Below are 17,313 nucleotides of genomic sequence, written 5' to 3'. Positions count from 1 at the left end.
CCACCTGGTCCCCTGACTGACCCTATGGACACCCTGCCAGCACCTCTGTAGCCCGAGGATCTCCTGGAGCGTCTCCAGAATCTGGTAGGCCTGCAAGGGGGTTGGAAAGTGGCCCAGGGATAACCAACCTGAAGGCAGCTGAGGACATGGAGGTTGGGTGGGCAATGCATTGTGGTCTCAGGGGTGGATGAGGGTTTTGCGGGGCCCAGGGCAGCACAATTTCACGGGGCCCCCCTTTGACATGACGCATGCACCATGGTGCCACAGCGCATGTGCTGGGCCTCTTGAAACGCAGGGCCTGGAGCAGCCGCCTCACTCGCCCCGCCCTACATCCGCCGCTTTGTGGAGACTCGACCCCTGCCCTGCTGGAACCCAGCTGGAGCTTTAACTGCTGAACAACTGGTAATAGACACTTGTCACTCTGACCCAGGGCTGCACCTTAAACTGTGAACTATTGAACTATTTGTGTTAACCCCTTGTCTGTCCACCTGCCCTGTCCCAGGGCTGGGCCTTATAAACTGTCGCTTGGCAAATGGTGAGGCCAAGGTGTGCCTCACAGATTTGTGGGCACTCTAGAGAGTCAGCAGTGCCCCACCTGCTGACTAGGGAGCCTTTACAAACACCTCCATCATTGGACTGCCCTCTGTATTGGGCTCCTTGGAAGATCACTCAATGGCTGGATTTGATGCAGAATTCTTGGGTCTACTTATGAAGTCATGTCACCCACTGTACTGTTATCTGATTATATAATTGCAACAAATTCTATTCCAAGTATGACCCATGGCGAGAAAGTGCTAAGCATCTGCAGGCTAACTAATACATGTTAGAAAATACAGTACATGTTAATTAGGTCCATTCAATGCTAGATATGCTAGAACTTTGAAATGCAAATCTATGTTCTTAGAAGTTAAAAATAATACTAATTGTGTGTGTTTATTGATAGCTGCTAACCATGTAAACGAACAGTTCCTGTCTGTCACTATAGCTGTTGATTCAGAGATCAAAAATGAATATTAAAATTTAGATGAATCTTGGGTGAAATAATTTCATTGTTTATGTCTCTTTAAAATCTGTGATAAACTGCTTAATGGATGAATTACTTTATGTTAATTTATGTAGCTGATTAACATGCTTTTTGGGACATTAGGTGTCCTCAGACTTAGTCTAAGATTTCTAAAGGGGTCTGTCTGTCTGCACCTCTATTCAAAAAATTTTAAGTGAAAATGAAAAAGGCCAGTTGTAAATGCTTTTGGCTGAGGGAATGATTCTAACTTAATCCCTATGTCTTCATCATGGACTGTGTTATACAGGAGGCATGCATTGCTTGAAAAAATTGATTATATGTACAAAAGGAACGGTAGCAAAATTTTGTTAAGGTATGTGACAATGAATTCCCACACAGAGAATCTCAGATCAAAAAGGTGGCTGTGAGATTTTGGTTGCATTTCAGCATTATGGAGTAGGCTATTCTTGATCTACACTGAAATCCCCACTGACACTAATAGTAGCTGGGAGGACTCACCAGGGGATATACAGGGCCATACAAACATAATTCTAATACAAGATGTACAATGTGCATCACTGCTTATCTTGTAGTATCTAGGGCTGGAATTTGACGTGGAATACTTTATCTTTTAAGCGTCCGGGGGTAGCTGAGTTAGTCTGTACAGGATAAACTTAAAAAACAATAAAAGGTCTGGAAGCACATTAGACTAACAAAACATGTAGTTTTAAGCACAGTTATAAGACAGTGTATTTCAGATTAAATATCATGCTAACCAGAAAGGTTACAAAATACATGCTTGTGTGACTGTCTATACTGAATCTGTTCAAAAATTTTCAGAAAAATATTTATATCAGAAAATATTTATTCATCAGAATATAAATATTCTACTGAAGTGTCAATTATGACAACATTCATTGTGGGATAATATAATATAATACAATATAACATCATACACTATTTTAGAATTGTGTGTCCATCCGTTCATCTATGAGTCCATTTGTTCAAGAGCTCCTCCTAAACGGCAAGAGCTAGGACCACCAAATCTGCTATGCAGCTTCCTCTTATCATAATTGAAAAGCAAGATAAGGCTTTGGTTGTGCCATGCTTGGAATATGATTGTTCCACATCAAACAGAAAGATAGGGCTCTGATAAAAGGGACAGTTATACTTCAGAAAGACCACGGGGGGTGGAGGTGGGTGGGTAGCAAACATGGCCCTCATTACTCTGTCTGACCCCCAAGATCTGCTGGCTGGGCAAGCTAGTGGCCAAAGTCTCAACCCTGACTCACCCAAACCCAATCCCCTGGACTGACTCCTGTACCCTCCACCTCTTGCCCTGACTCCAGCACCCACCATACTCTGTCCTGAGAGCCCCCACAAGCACCCGGACAATGTCAGGTAAATCTTCTAGTAAAATATACAAATTTCACATACAATTAAAACAAAAAATAAAAAATAAAAATAATAAAATAAAGCATTCAATATTGACGCTAAACATTCCAGTTACCAAACAAAAAAGCTGGAAATTTCATTTATTGGAAAATTTCAAAATTTTAATTTTGTTCTGGTTCAGAACAATTATTTTTCCCAAAATGTCAGAATTTTTCCTAGAATGGAAATTCTGAATTTCAACCAGTTCTAATTTATATAATCTATGTCTAATGTTTAATTTAACTTCATGAAATGATAATAATATCTAATTCTCTATTAACTCTTTTAATCAACAGAACAAAGCCATTTACAAAGCAGAATCCTACTATTCCTATTTTTCTATAGTGAATCACACAAATATTTTTTACATATTCTCATAGTAGATTAAAAAATAAATTCTTCCCATTTGTGCATCATCTACGCTGAAAGACTGAATTTACAAACAGGCTGGTAGGAAAATTACCGTCTACCTCTTCACAATATTTATGAATTTAGACAACTGCTGCGTATTCACACAGGATGCAGCCAGAGCCACAACTTGGTATTGTTAGCTTTTTTAGTAACATATCATCCAGTTACTTCGGAAATTTTAGAATCACGAAAAATAATGCCATATGATTTAGGTGACCAGCTACACAACTCAAATATTGAATTACAAAGAATAAGTACTCATAGCAACTGTGGTGAATTTCCCATGGCCAGAAATATGTTTGAGCAAACTATTTATTGAATAGTCTCAAGCGGTTAATAAATTCATTAAAAATAAGGCTAATTTGTGAACGCAAAAAGGGACTACGTTTGTGAATGCAAATTCTTCATAAAGAATAACTGCTCCGGTGTTTAATTAGGCAAAATTCCCCAATACAGGACTCAATGAGAATTTTATCTGAGTAAATATTGAGTAAGGACCTCAAGAATTGGCCCACTGATCTCAATGGGAATAAGAAAACACTCCACTTGAAGTTCACAGACCTGGTCATCATTGTGTCACTGCAGTTTTACACTGGTGTAATTCTATGGAGTTCAGTGTAAAACTGGAAAAACCTAATGGTCAGTGAGGCTCCAAAAGTCTCTTCTCCTGTAATGTTTGAGAAATGTGTTGTGAGGCTGAGATTTTCAGGGAATGGGCATTTAAAACTCAATCTGCATCAGCTCTCTAGTTTTGTGCTTAGACAGAGTAAGTCATGGCTGGTTTTAATTCCTGTCTTGAAAGAATAGAAATAAAGATTCAGGTAGCTGTGTAATTCACACAGGCTGCATCTACACTGCCATGGTTTTGAGCAAATACTTTTAACGGAAAAGTTTTTCCATTAAAAGTATTTGCACAAGAGAGCGTCTACACTGGTATGTGCTTTTGCGCAAAAGCATCCATGCCAGTGTAGATGCTCTCTTGCGTAAGAAAGCTCCGATGGCCATTTTAGCCATTGGGCTTTCTTGTGCAAGAAATTAACATTGCCTGTCTACACTGGCCTCTTACACAAGAATACTTGCGCAAGAGGGCTTATCCCTGAGCGGGAGTGTCAGAGTATTTGCGCAAGAAGCACTGATTTTATACATTAGAACGTCAGTGTTCTTGTGCAAATACTCGCGGCCAGTGTAGACAGGAGGCAAGATTTTGCGCAAAAGCAGCCACTTTTGCGCAAAATCTTGCCAGGGTAGGTACAGCCACATACTTTACAGCAAGGAACATTGCTGGCCTTATGTTTAGTATCTTCCATCAAGGTGTGATGAAATGGTACAGGGAACAACAGACTCCTTCATTAAGCACAGTTTTGGAATGCACACAAGCTCAGCTATATCCAGTTTTAGCAAGGAGGCAGCTCAACTTAATCCAATATATCTCAGGGACTCTGCTCACCAGCTGGGAAAGATTAACAGCCAACCGCATCTAGTAAAGTATAAAATGCTGGCATAAACAATGACATAACATATTTGTTTAGATCACATGCTATGATATATTTTAACCTGAAGAAGTTTCCTAAATCTTCTGCCATTCTCTAAATCAAGTCCACACAAAAGCAAAACATTTCCTTTGTTGGTGAGAAGCTGAACTAAGTGCCACTGGATCACCATAAGCTATTTCTCAGATTACGTCACTTGGGTGTAATTTAATGTTAACCATGGAGGATCAGTTAGTTTTAGGGTGCAGAAGCACCAGTCATGGAGCCTGATAGTAGCATGACAGCGGTTGAATCTAAGGCAGTATATACACTTTAAACAATTCTGGAAAACAAGAGGAGGAAAAGCTAAATGAAGTTGGTAATTTTAAAAAAAAAATCAAGCTCATGTATTATTCATATATTTGTGCATCCATAACTTACGAATACAAATATTCAGTGTGTACCAAGAATCTGCTGCTTGTGAGTGCAGATAACCAGTAAGGCATGTGAGTGACTACACAGCATCCAAATACTTATTTGTGAATGCTTATCAAGTATACGCATACATCAGTCTGGCACACCATGGCATGGAGTAAATGCCGCATAGGCACAGAAGGATCGAGGGAACTCAAGAGTACTAGTAGCCTCACTGATTGCATTTGGGGAAGGCAGAGCACGGACTTAAAAGGGGACAGTGCAAGTCAGATGAGGACTAGGCTAGGGGACAGGATGCAGTGAGTTCTCTCTCTGGAAAGGGGCCTGATAGAACCATGCAGAGGGAAAGAAGCAGCTAGTCTGATTCTCAGGTGAGCCCAAAGACTGAGGAATAAAAGCCTACTTGAAACCCTGGGAACGTGGACAACTGTGCCAGACTGAGTCAGCGGGGTAGAGTGTGGCACAGGATTCTAGGTGTCTCAGTAAAGCACAGGGTCACCTGTGAGGTAGAGGAATGGGTTGTAGAGCCCAACTGGGTCTGAAGATTTAATGGTCTCTATATTTCTGTTTCACTAGTACATGAACATGGGCCTCAGAAGAGGTCATAATCTTGAAGGTGATTTGCCCAGATGAGATGGTAAAGCAACTCCTAAAGCCAGATTTGGCCAAAGAATACAAGAGGCAAACTGACATCACAGGGCACATTGAAGGTGCAACTTTGCAATACACACAAATGTATGTGCACAATTGTTCCCATTATAAAGTCTTGCACTAAAGGACAACTTTTTCAGCTCATACAAATAGGCACCATTCCTTGGCGCAGTGCAGTTTTATCCATTTATACAAGCAGAGAATTTGGCTCTCTGGCTCATTATTAATCAAATACATGCAGATTGGTAAAGAAAAGCTGTCTTAAATATAGTAAATATAAGCTAGGGTACTAAATAATATCCCCCAGGGAAAACATCCATATTTTCTTAAGGCAATTTCTGCTACAAGGGAGAGCAGCTCTTCTGCTGCTATCCAGCTTGTTCTTGAAATTCCATTCTAAACTGCTGCATTGCATGCCAACTTGTTTACACAGTGGCTGTGTCTACATTGGCATCCCTTTCCGGAAAAGGGATGCTAATGAGACACTTCGGAATTGCAAATCTGCAGGGGATTTAAATATCCCCCGCGGCATTTGCATTTACATGGCTGCCGCTTTTTTCCGGCTCGGAGTTTTTGCCGGAGAAAAGCGCCAGTCTAGACGTGATTTTCCGGAAAATAAGCCCTTTTCCGGAAGATCCCTTATTCCTACTTTTAAGGGCTTATTTTCTGGAAAATCGCGTCTAGACTGGCGCTTTTCTCCGGCAAAAACCCCGAGCCGGAAAAAAGCGGCAGCCATGTAAATGCAAATGCCGCGGGGGATATTTAAATCCCCTGCGGATTTGCAATTCCGAAGTGTCTCATTAGCATCCCTTTTCCGGAAAGGGATGCCAATGTAGACACAGCCACTGTGTAAACAAGTTGGCATGCAATGCAGCAGTTTAGAATGGAATTTCAAGAACAAGCTGGATAGCAGCAGAAGAGCAGAAGAGGATTTGCAATTCTGAAGTGTCTCATTAGCATCCCTTTTCCGGAAAGAGATGCCAATGTAGACACAGCCAGTGTGTTTAGGAAGGTGATTAAAACATGATATGTGTGTTCTCCCCTTTGTATATGCACATGCATGCACCCATGTGTACAAACTGGTGAGGCTCGCAATTGTCTTAACTGCACCTGGAAACACCCATCTGTGGGCAAGAATGCTTAGGCCTTGGAGCAAGCAGAAAGGTGCATGTGCAACTTGGACTGAGCCAGGGTAGAGGCTACTTTGGGAATGTGGCGTTGGGAGGCTACCCTGGGCAAAGAGTTTCGGTCCAAAGTATCCCTTGTACTTTCCTCTCAGTGCATCTTTACATGGAAAAGCCAGAATTTATCCCAAAGATTCTGAAATCAGTTTATATAACACAGGTATAGTTTTTTAGCAGGTAAAGAATGCACTCAATTATGCACATATTCTATGGAAATGTTAATATACAATCTTGCCTCAGGGTAGGGGACTGGACTAGATGACGTATTGAGATCTCTTCCAGTCAAAAATTACTATGATTCTATGAAAGGGACAGTAGCTATTTCACAGAGCACAGTCATACTCTATAGAAGTTCAGAAGAAGGGTGAAGAAGGGTGTTTCTAGTTGAAACTGGGGAGGATGTCTCTTAATTTAAAACACTTTCATGGACCCTTAAGACTTAGAGGGAAATCTCTGACTTCTAAAATGAAAACTAGCAAATGATTTGTCCACTCAGACTTCAGTTCCCAAAACTGTCAATCTGGCAAATATCCCAAACTGAGAATTCACTTAATAAAACCCAGTAGTTTTGAACTGAAACATTATAAGCCAAGTTTCATCTTGGAACAAATTCATTTAAGTCATAAATGCCTAAAAATAGGGTTTCCTAATGGAAGTGAAGTTACCATATTAACAGTGTATAGATTGGATAGTAACATGGATACCACAGCTTACCTTTTGCTCTTCATATGCTTCTTTCAGACAAACATAGTTTGTAAGTGCTCGCATTGCTATTGGCAGCTTCCCAATTGCCTTCAGATCAATCGGTTTCTTGTGAGCCGATATAATAAGCGGATTCATCCACCAATAAGTTGCCTTTGACAGCAAATTGACAAATGGCTGAAGAAATCTCACACCCAGATCCTGCAGGTCTTCGGGTGGCTTTACTTTCTGAGGGTTCATAAAAAATACATACTTCTGCAGAGAAAAAAAACATTTTATGTTCAGCAATTGTTTTCTTTCACAGCAGTTCTTAGTTACAGTAACACTATATTGTGTAAATTCACACATTTGAAATTTTCCCATGGCTGGAGGTATTTCCACTCTGGTTTAGGCTTGTGAATAAGGTGACTTGTGCTGCATTAGGGTGTGATTATGCGGCATTAGTCTGACACATACTAACTAGCAGTGCGAGTCCTCCTGCCACACACTAGGGCTGTGTCTACACTGGGCCACTTATTCCAGAAAATCAGCCGCTTTTCCGGAATAAGCTGCGAGCTGTCTACACTGGCCCTTGAATTTCCGGAAAAGCAACGACGCTCTACTGTACAAAATCAGCCGCTATTCCGGAAAAGCTACGCTGCTTCTGCTTGGGCATAAGTCCTTATTCCAGAACACTGTTCCGGAAAAGGGCCAGTGTAGACAGCCCAGTAGTCTTTTCCGGAAAAAAGCCCCGATCGCGAAAATGACGATCGGGGCTCTTTTCCGAAAAAGCGCGTCTACATTGGCCACAGATGCTTTTCCGGAAAAAGGGCTTTTCCGGAAAAGTAGCCTGCCAATGTAGACGCTCTTTTTCCGGAAATACTTATAACGAAAACTATTCCGTTTTAAGCATTTCTGGAAATTCATGCCAGTGTAGACGTAGCCTAGAGGTTCCATAGGCTATATCTATGGAAAGCTATTTTGGAGTTATTTTAAAATATAATGAGCTTGCTATTCCAACATCCCTGTAAACCCCATTCCATGAGGGTTAAGGGACGTTTCAGAATAGAGCCATATTTTGAAATTTGTTGCTGTGTAAACAGCATCAAATTTCAAAATAAGCTACTTTGAAATTACCTCAAAATAAGATATGCAAAATGCTTATAAGCTATTGGACATTACCAATAAATAAAATATGCAAATTACATAGCTTATTTTGAGGTAAGGGTACAGTGTAGATGCACCCATAGTGAGCTTTGATATACTTTTGTTTGAAACAGAAATACATCAAAATGCACTGTGCACCTTTTCACATGGGTAGCAGAATTCACACTGTCAGGTCATAAGCAGTTTACTAGTGTGACACAGAACCACACGCTAGGTTTCTGTACACTATTTTACTGTGCAGGTGAGTCTTGACAGTAACTGACAACACTGCGAAATCTGGAATATGGATACAGACCTAACCTGTAACATTCAGACCTACCTCTAATTCAAATGTCTATTTAAAAAAACCCTATGCCTGGATTATCTGTTTCAAATTATACTTTATATGAATATACACACAAAAGAATAAACACGGAAAAGAATAAACACACATACACAATACAGCAAATATATTTTACCTCTCTACCTCTTGATATTGTATTGATGTGATACGATCTGTGCTGTATCAATACCAATTTAGTGTGTGAGTTTGTATATACATTGTCTCCTATATCAGCAGTGAAATCTAGGCACCTAAGTAAGGGTGTGTCTAGACTACCTAGTTTTGTCGACAAAAGTGGACTTTTGTCGACAAAACTATACCAGCCTCTACACTACCGCTGAGTTCTGTCGACATAACGTCGACAGAACTCAGCAGTTTTGTCGACGCTGGTATACCTCATTTTACGAGGCATAACACCTTCTGTCGACAGAACTCTGTCGACAGAAGGTGTTATTGCCTGTAACATTGCGTCCAGACTACGGAGTTCTGTCGACAAAGCAGCTTGTATCTGTCGACAAAACTTCCGTCGACAAAACGCGGTAGTCTAGACGTACCCTAAGTGTTTTTTTATTTTTGAAAACCAGACCACATATTTAAGTTTCTAAATGTAAACTAAGGTGCGTAAGGGGCATGAGTTTGGGATGGTCAAATTAGTCACACATGGCAAAGACCCAACTCAGAATTGGGGTTCCATTGTTCTAGGCAATATACAGAGACAGTAAAAAGACAGTTCCTGCCTCCAAGAGCTTACACCCTAAATGCAAGCCATCCTAAATCAATGCCCATAAAATCTTTTTCCTACACAACACCATCATGTACAAGCTACTGAGGTACAGACAAACCAGCTAAGGTATGTTTTAGTGAGTTTTAAAAATTGTTTCTTGTATCCCTGCACTTGTGACACCAGATGTCTTACTTCCCTACAATGAAAGGGTATGTCTAGACGACATGAGACCGTCGACGGAGCCATGTAGATGAGTTTACTAGACATAGGAAAATGAAGTGGTTATTTAAATAATTGCCGTATCATTTATATCAAAATGGCCACCATGCTGTGCCGATCAGCTATTTGGCGGCACAGCGCAGTAGTCTGGATGCTCTGCGGTCGAAAAGGGAAGCCTTTGTCAACCGCTCTGGTAAACCTCATTTCACGAGGCATAACGGAGCAGTCGACAAGAGCTTCCCTTGTTGACCACGGTGCGTCCATACTACTATGCTGTGCCACCAAACAGCTGATTGGCACAGCGCAGCAGCCATTTTGATGTAAATGAAGTGGCGATTATTTAAATCACCGCTTCATTTTCCTATGTCTAGTAAACTTATCTACTTGGCTCCGTTGACGGAGCCATGTAGTCTAGACACACCTAATTGTATGCAGCTCAGAAAGAGACAAATTAAAATAAGTAGTTACACCAGATAGTTTTGCTGGACACTGAAATCGCACAGCTTTAAAGGTGGCTGTACCAGGACCCTCCAGTGCAGGGAGGCTGACAGTCTTCACGAGACCCTGGGCAAGGGAGGGGGGGTGGCGCCATGCTCCCAGAAGGTGTGGTACCAGGGGGCAGTCAGCTCTCCATTCCATCCTGACTGTGGTGACCCCAGCCCTCAGAGCCGCATGGAGCACGCCATGTGTGGCTCCAGCGGTGATTTAAAGGGCCTGTGGCTCTGGCCACCATCCACAGTAGTAGTGGTGGTCACCAGGAGCCCTAGGGCCCTTTTGAATTGCCAGGCCCCAAAGCAACTGTTCCCTTTGCCTCCCTCCCATCATCAGGCCTGCTCCAGGGCTGCAAGAAAGTGCTCTAGTGTGTGTTACAGACATCCATGTGATAATTTCCTTTAATTGTGCATCCTCACCCCACTTCCTTGCACTTTGAAAGCAAAATATAGAAAAATCCTGTCCCACAAATGCATTTATGAAGGGTCCCCTAAGGCCCCATTACTCAATCAGAGAAGAGGATTTGTGGGAAGTTACTCATTCCCCTCATAATACAGAGCTCAGCTTCCTTTGCCCTGAAAAAGCACTCTTCCTGAAGAGGAATTCTCTGTAAGCTTGAAAACTTGTCTCTCCCACCAGCAGAAGTTGGACCAATAAAAGACACTACTTCACCCACCTTTTCTATTTGAAAGCACTGCCATCTTACCTTTCCAATGCGTTAGAGATATGAAGAAACAAAGTAAAAACAATAAGTGGAGAAAAGAACAAGCGGTTCCCAATACAATTACCTCTCTAAATTCCAACCAATGAACCAGAAGAAGGAGAATAAAACACCATGGTGAGAGGACAATTCCTTACTGACACTAAGGTCCTGATCCAGCAAAGTGATAGAAATGTAGCCGTGTTAGTCTGCTGATACCATTATTGGACCTAACCAAGTGAGTTATAAGATCAAGAATACATATTCCTGCTCATCCAGAAATATAATTTATGTTATCATGTGCCGACAGTGTCCGTCTGCTATGTACATTGGACAAACATCTCAGACGCTTCGCCAAAGAATCAATGCCCACAAAACAGATATTAGACATGACCACAAAGAAAAACCAGTTTCTTGCCATTTCAACCAGAAAGGACACTGTCTCAATGACTTAAGTACCTGCATTCTACTTCAAAAACATTTTAAATCTGCACTCGAATGGGAATCCTCTGAACTGTCATTCATTCTAAAATTCGACACTCTATGTGTCGGTCTCAACAAAGGCGCCAACTATCTTACCCATTACAAAGATAGCTTCCCCAATTATCACCTCTAATGCCATTAGCTCACAGACATTTACCTTTTCCCCACCTCTAATACCATTAGCTCACAGACACTTCACCACCCCCATTCCCCTTCTGTTCTGAAATGTGATTTGTCCTTTTCATATGTGTTCAATTTTTTTAAAATTGTATCCTTTGGTATATATGGTTGTGACTATTTTCTTCCACTATTTGATCTGCGGAAGTGGGTCTGGCCCACGAAAGCTCATCACCTAATAAACCATCTTGTTAGTCTTTAAAGTGCTACATAGTCCTGTATTTTGTTTCTGATCCAGCAAGCATGTTTAATTGTCATCATGTGAGTGGCCCCACTGACTTTGGTGGAACTACTAATATACTTCAAGTTAAATATGGGCTCAGCTGGAGAGGAGGTTAATTCTGGCAACTGGGCCATGTGAGCAGGATGTTTGTTCCAAATACCCCTGATGTCTGTCCTGTCAAAGCCTGGTAAATGAACACATACCCTCACTCGAATGACGTTGATCTCCACAGCCATCAGCAGCCCATAGAGAATGACCATGATTCCAGTGATGCAGAAGCGCAGTTGAGAGAGCGGCACTCCATCCTCGCAGTATCTGATGAGCTTGATGGTTTTTGTGACAAATGCCATTATCCAGTAAAGAAAGAGAGCTGTGAAACAAACAAGCATACCCACATCCATTTAAGAAAGTATGTTTTAACCACATCAGTCTCGCAAAAGTGTCACATCTATATCCAGCCACTCAAATTAAGATTACTGTGCGAGTGTTGCATCTGTGCAGCTGTAGTTACCATGGACCAATCTAGCAGTTTCATGGGTTGTTACCCTCCCTACGTAGGGGTCAGGGTTGTGTGGCTTTTCAAGATGGAAGGTCTTTCAAAGCAAGAAATTTGCCCTACACAGACACATTTTTTTCTTTCTTTGACCCTGATTTTGCAATTGGATCTGCTTGGGCAGATCCCTGCATCCAGTCAGAGCCAACCTGAATTCTGTGTGGCTTCACATAGGCACAGAGATCCAGCTGAATAGACCTATTTCAGGTCAGGGAAATTTTTCTTTGAGTAAAATTAAGTGTTATTTTCTTTGAGTAAAATAAAGAATATCTAGCGTAACAAATACACAGTGTCCCTTTTGGGCATGGAACCATAAGAGAACAAAATTGCAGATGTGCGTTTAAAGGACATTTGTGAAAATGTGGCCTGTAAAGTTTAACTGATAATCTGCCCCTCAGTCTGTGTGAGTAGTCAGTTCAGACTGTAAAACAACAGGGAATGTTGGATGTACAACCCCGAGGCAGTCTCCAGCAATACCTACCTAATTCCTTTATTTTAACACTATGAAAAAATGAAAAAAACAAAACCAAAAAACCATGGCTGCAAGTTTCAGAGCCCAATTTACAAATGCAGGTTTGTGTGTGATGTTCATGGTACGGTGCTAAAAATAGCAGTGTAGACATTCCCACTTAGGCTGGAGCTTGGGATCTTTAATCCACACAGCGTGTATCAGAACCAACCCAAATGGGAACCATTACATTGCTATCTTAGCCCCATAACACGAGACCACATCAATTGACTGGGCTCTGAGACTCAGAGCTGTGAGATTTCTTTCAGAGTCTCCTGACTAGAACAAACATGGTCAGGGGCAGCCCATGACTATAGGCCAACTCGGCCGTCGCCTAGGGCACCGCCTTCAACAGCGCCCAATGATGACGTCACAGGGCGCTCAGGGCACCCGATGATTACGTCACCGTATTGATGGCCGTGTAGGCGGGGGCGCTGACCGCGCATTCTGCCTGGGGCGCCAGCTGCTGTTGCCCACCTCAGGCTGCTCCTGAACATGGCAAACAACTGGCAGCCTGGAGAGTGGCCTGACTTCAGTCCAGCTGCAAACAATGGGAGATGGAAGTCATCTTCACTCTGAGCAACCTCACTGCCACCTATAAAGGATGCAGTGTAATGGTTGTCAACTGACCTGGCCTGAGATCTATTGAAAGTACGAGGAAGTGGGTGGAAGTAGGGCTGGAGGAGGCAATCTCCCAACCCCACCTCCAGCCCCACCCCTTCTTCCCAGGCTCCACCCGATCACAGGGAGGTGGAGTAGCATGCAGCCCCAGTCCCCCAGGTTAGCATGCAGATTTAGCCTCCTTGGGGAGCATGGAGGGTAGATGTCAAGTGGCCCCAGCCTCTCTGCCCTGGAGCACAGGAAGGGCGGGCGGTGTTTGGCCCGAACCTCCCTGGCCCTGGAGCATGAGAAGGGTGTGCAGCCCCAGCCTCCCTGTTCCTGGATCATGGGGTAGGCGAGCATTTCAGGGCAGCAGCACTCCATTCCCAGGATGCCTAAAGTAGGCATTCTGAGGGCAGAGGATGGGTGGGACCAGGCTGGTGGTATGGAAAGTCAATGCCTTTCCCTACCTAGCACACCCACTGCTCATGAGTACTGGGAAATAGTGGACATTTTGAATAAGGGTCATTTTTTCCCCCAGAAATCAAGAGCAGTGTTTAAAAGCCACATTATAATATTCATGATAAAATCACAGTAATTGGCAATTTTTCATTATACGCCAGTCCTCCTAGTCAAGTATGCGATAATACAGCCCAGAGAGAACAAAAAAATTAAGCAGAACATTTCTTGTTGGCTTTTAATGAGTTTCATAAATCTTTTTAGGGCCAGAAAGTTCATTTTGAGAAATTAAGAACAAATCAGTGATTTTTTGAAAAACAGCAAAAATACTAAAAGTAACTTACCAAGCAGTAATTTTGGAAAGTTAGATGTTTCAATATTATGATAATAGACAATAGCTGTGGTGGCAGCCACAAATCCCATCATAGCTGGCAGGAAGAGATGCAGGTGGTGAGAATTCATTCGTCTGAAAATAATCAGGAAATACAGTATAAATGCAATGGGATCTGGTATCTTTTTTTCGCTTTCATTTTTTATGAATATATATGAATTGAGTGTTGAGATGGATTGAAGTCCTCCATCCTCAGCATTGGGACACTATGGCTATGTCTAGACTACTCCAAAGTTTTGAAAGAAGATATGCAAATTCCGTGAAGATATTTCAAAAGTGAAAGTAGTTGGGATGCTTTTTTTTTTTTTTTGGTAAACCTCCACCTTTTTTTAAAAGACTCTCTTCCTCAAAAAATGAGGTGTACACAGCTTTTCGAAAAAGGGGGGGTTGCCAAAAATACCTGTGTCCCAACTACTTTCACTTTTGAAAGTTCTGCTTTCGAAAGTGAGATCGGAAGAAGATATGCAAATTCTTTCAGAACTTTGGCATAGTCTAGATGAGCCCTGTGAGTGGATGTCACCCCAACTTCCAAAACAGCCAGTCTCAGTTTTTAACATTAATTTTTCAATTAAGCTTTTTGTTGAAAAAGTTGAATTAAAAATGTGATGAACATTACTATTTTTCTTCTGTGTATTCTGTGCCTAAGGATGGCCCTGTGGGGGAACTGGGACTTAACATAAAGCTGACCCCTGCAACAGAAGCAAGCCTTCCAAGAAGAAGGCAGGTTGATGTGGGAAGCAGCACTGGGAAGAAGCAAGTGGTCTAGTGCAAGACAGATCTCTACTGCTTACCTCAAGGGTCCATTGGACCTGGATGGTCAGTCTACATGACTACAAAGAGAAAAATCAGTGCCATGCTGCACCAGCCACAAAGTGGTGCATCAGCCGCTGAGTCCCTTAGGGTGCATCTACACAGCACCATAACTCGAAATAAAATATGCAATTTGAGCTATGCAAATAGCATATTTTATTTCGATGCTATTTCAAAATAGCTTATTTCGCCATTTGGCGCTGTCTACACAGTGCCAAATTTCAAAATAAAGTGCTATTCCGAAACGTCCCTTACTCCTCATAGAATGAGGTTTACAAAGATGTTGGAATAGCGAGTCCAAAATAATGGGCTTGCTGTGAAGACACGGGATAGCTATTTCGGATTACTCCAGTATCCCAAAATAGCATTGCAATGTAGACATATCCTGAGAAAGGTTCAAAGGTAGTAGAGTGTATGATCTGGATAAATCTAAAAAGTGGAATGTAAAAGGGTAGGGGACCTAATCATTGGTGAGGCCTAAAAGAGAAGAAAGAGCATTTCTAAATCCTTTACTACTCTAGCTGAGAGACACTGATGACTTTCTAAAAGACAGAATACTCTGTGTCCATAGGCAATACTTTCAGCTGTTGTCAGCATTTTCATGCTATAGTATCAAGGGGGGGGGACATAATAAAGGGCTAAATAAAATTGCTTCACCTTTACCCCTTTAAAAAATTAGGAAGTTTATTATGCAGCGGCCCTTCTTTTTAGGAAAATGTTTTAGACCTCATTAATAGACCTGTCACACTGTTAATGCAACTAGCTAGACTCTGAAGCAGACACATTCACTTACGTATCTGAAACTATGCCCTCTGCTATTTCACAGACATGTACAAACAGGAGGGTGAATGTCAGAATCCACCGTAGATTGTGTCCAGGAAAATGCAGCCATGTGTTGTGATGAATCTGGACTTTTGAGCTTTGGCTTCCCCAGCCTGTAAAATCAAATCAAAATAATTTTTAAAAGATCATACAGTGAATCTTCACTAGACCTGCTAAATCGACCCCCAAGGTAATTTATCTCCACAGTACTGATTTCCCGGTAAGTGTAGACCAGGCCATACTGAATTTACAAATATTAGCAATCAACATATAAAATAAATCAATTCACCTTCCTCTCCTTTAAAATACAGTAAACTTCCAATAATCTGGCACCTTTAGGACCCAGGGGGTGCCGGATTATCAGATATGCCGGACTATCGGAAGGGGGGGCTATGAGGGGTCTAGGGTATGGTGTGGGGAGGGGAGGGGCAGCGCTGCAGGACCAACCCGGCAGCACCCCAACTGCTCTGCCCCAGGCGTCCCCAAGTCAGCCGCTGCTGAAACTGACCAGCGGCTGACTTGGAGAAGCCCGGGACAGAGCAGCTGGGGTGCTGCTGAGTTGGTCCCATAGCGCCGCCCCTCGGTGTTGCGGGACCAACTCCAGTTGCTCTGCCCCACAGACTTCCCCAAGTCAGCTGCTGCTGAAACTGATCAGCGGCTGACTCAGGGAAGCCTGGGGCAGAACAGCTCCAATTGTCCGGCTGCCTGGAGCACTTCTGGGTTCCAGGTGGTGCCGGACTACCAGGAGTGCCGGACCACTGGATGCTGGACAACTGGAGTTTTACTGTACTTGCCTCAAATATCTCCAACTTGAGTACTTCGAAGCTTAGTCCCCTAAAGCTTTTCTAGCTGGACCATGTTTTCTTTACTTTCACTGCCATCTGCGCAAGCTCCTGAAATTTTCCTCTTCTAAGCTGGCTTTCTCCATGCCCTGCCTCTTTTCTTTTTCCCTCCCAATCATCTTTCCATGTGTGTTAATTATACATTCATATTTCCTTGCCAGCCGTATAAATCACATGGCTCATCTTTCATTTGCTTTTTGTGTTCACAAAATTAAAATATTCAGAAATATTTCCTATACACAAGAACTTTTGCCTGTGGCAATTGTCATTTCTTTGTTTACTTCTAAGGATGGATTTTGTTGAAGGAGTTACACGTAACTTTTTAATAATGGAAGAAACAAAACATTAAAAATCATACACTCTCTGCTAGCAAAAATTCCATTGAAGTAAATGGGCACTTTGCATGCTTAAAGAGCAGAGATTTGGATGTATAGTTTGTTATAATCCCACGTTCTCAACCTGAAACTTGTGTTTCACCTCTGCTCTTTTTCCAGAGAGAAGCTGTGTCTTGGAACTGCCTGAAATAATGTCAATATCTTAAAGCAGCTTCTTT

At 42.2% G+C, this 17,313-nt stretch overlaps 1 protein-coding gene across 11 annotated transcripts in view; it reads right to left on the bottom strand.

Moving 5' to 3' along the window:
• Positions 1 to 17,313, bottom strand: part of ABCC9 (ATP binding cassette subfamily C member 9) — a 132,149-nt gene that overhangs the window by 99,955 nt on the left and 14,881 nt on the right. For all 11 annotated transcript variants that reach the window (XM_075898383.1, XM_075898389.1, XM_075898363.1 and 8 more), the window contains 4 exons: positions 15,890 to 16,031; positions 14,240 to 14,361; positions 11,979 to 12,145; positions 7,302 to 7,544 (listed from right to left, as the gene is read on the bottom strand). In XM_075898383.1, coding sequence (XP_075754498.1) covers positions 7,302 to 7,544; positions 11,979 to 12,145; positions 14,240 to 14,361; positions 15,890 to 16,031 — 674 coding nt within the window. The remainder of the gene's footprint in view (positions 1 to 7,301; positions 7,545 to 11,978; positions 12,146 to 14,239; positions 14,362 to 15,889; positions 16,032 to 17,313) is intronic.

The sequence above is a fragment of the Pelodiscus sinensis genome, chromosome 1, assembly GCF_049634645.1.
Source record: "Pelodiscus sinensis isolate JC-2024 chromosome 1, ASM4963464v1, whole genome shotgun sequence".
In the NCBI taxonomy this organism is placed as follows: Eukaryota; Metazoa; Chordata; order Testudines; family Trionychidae; genus Pelodiscus; species Pelodiscus sinensis.
Note: the sequence above shows the minus strand (reverse complement) of the source record. Positions and strands in the feature narration are given on the sequence as shown.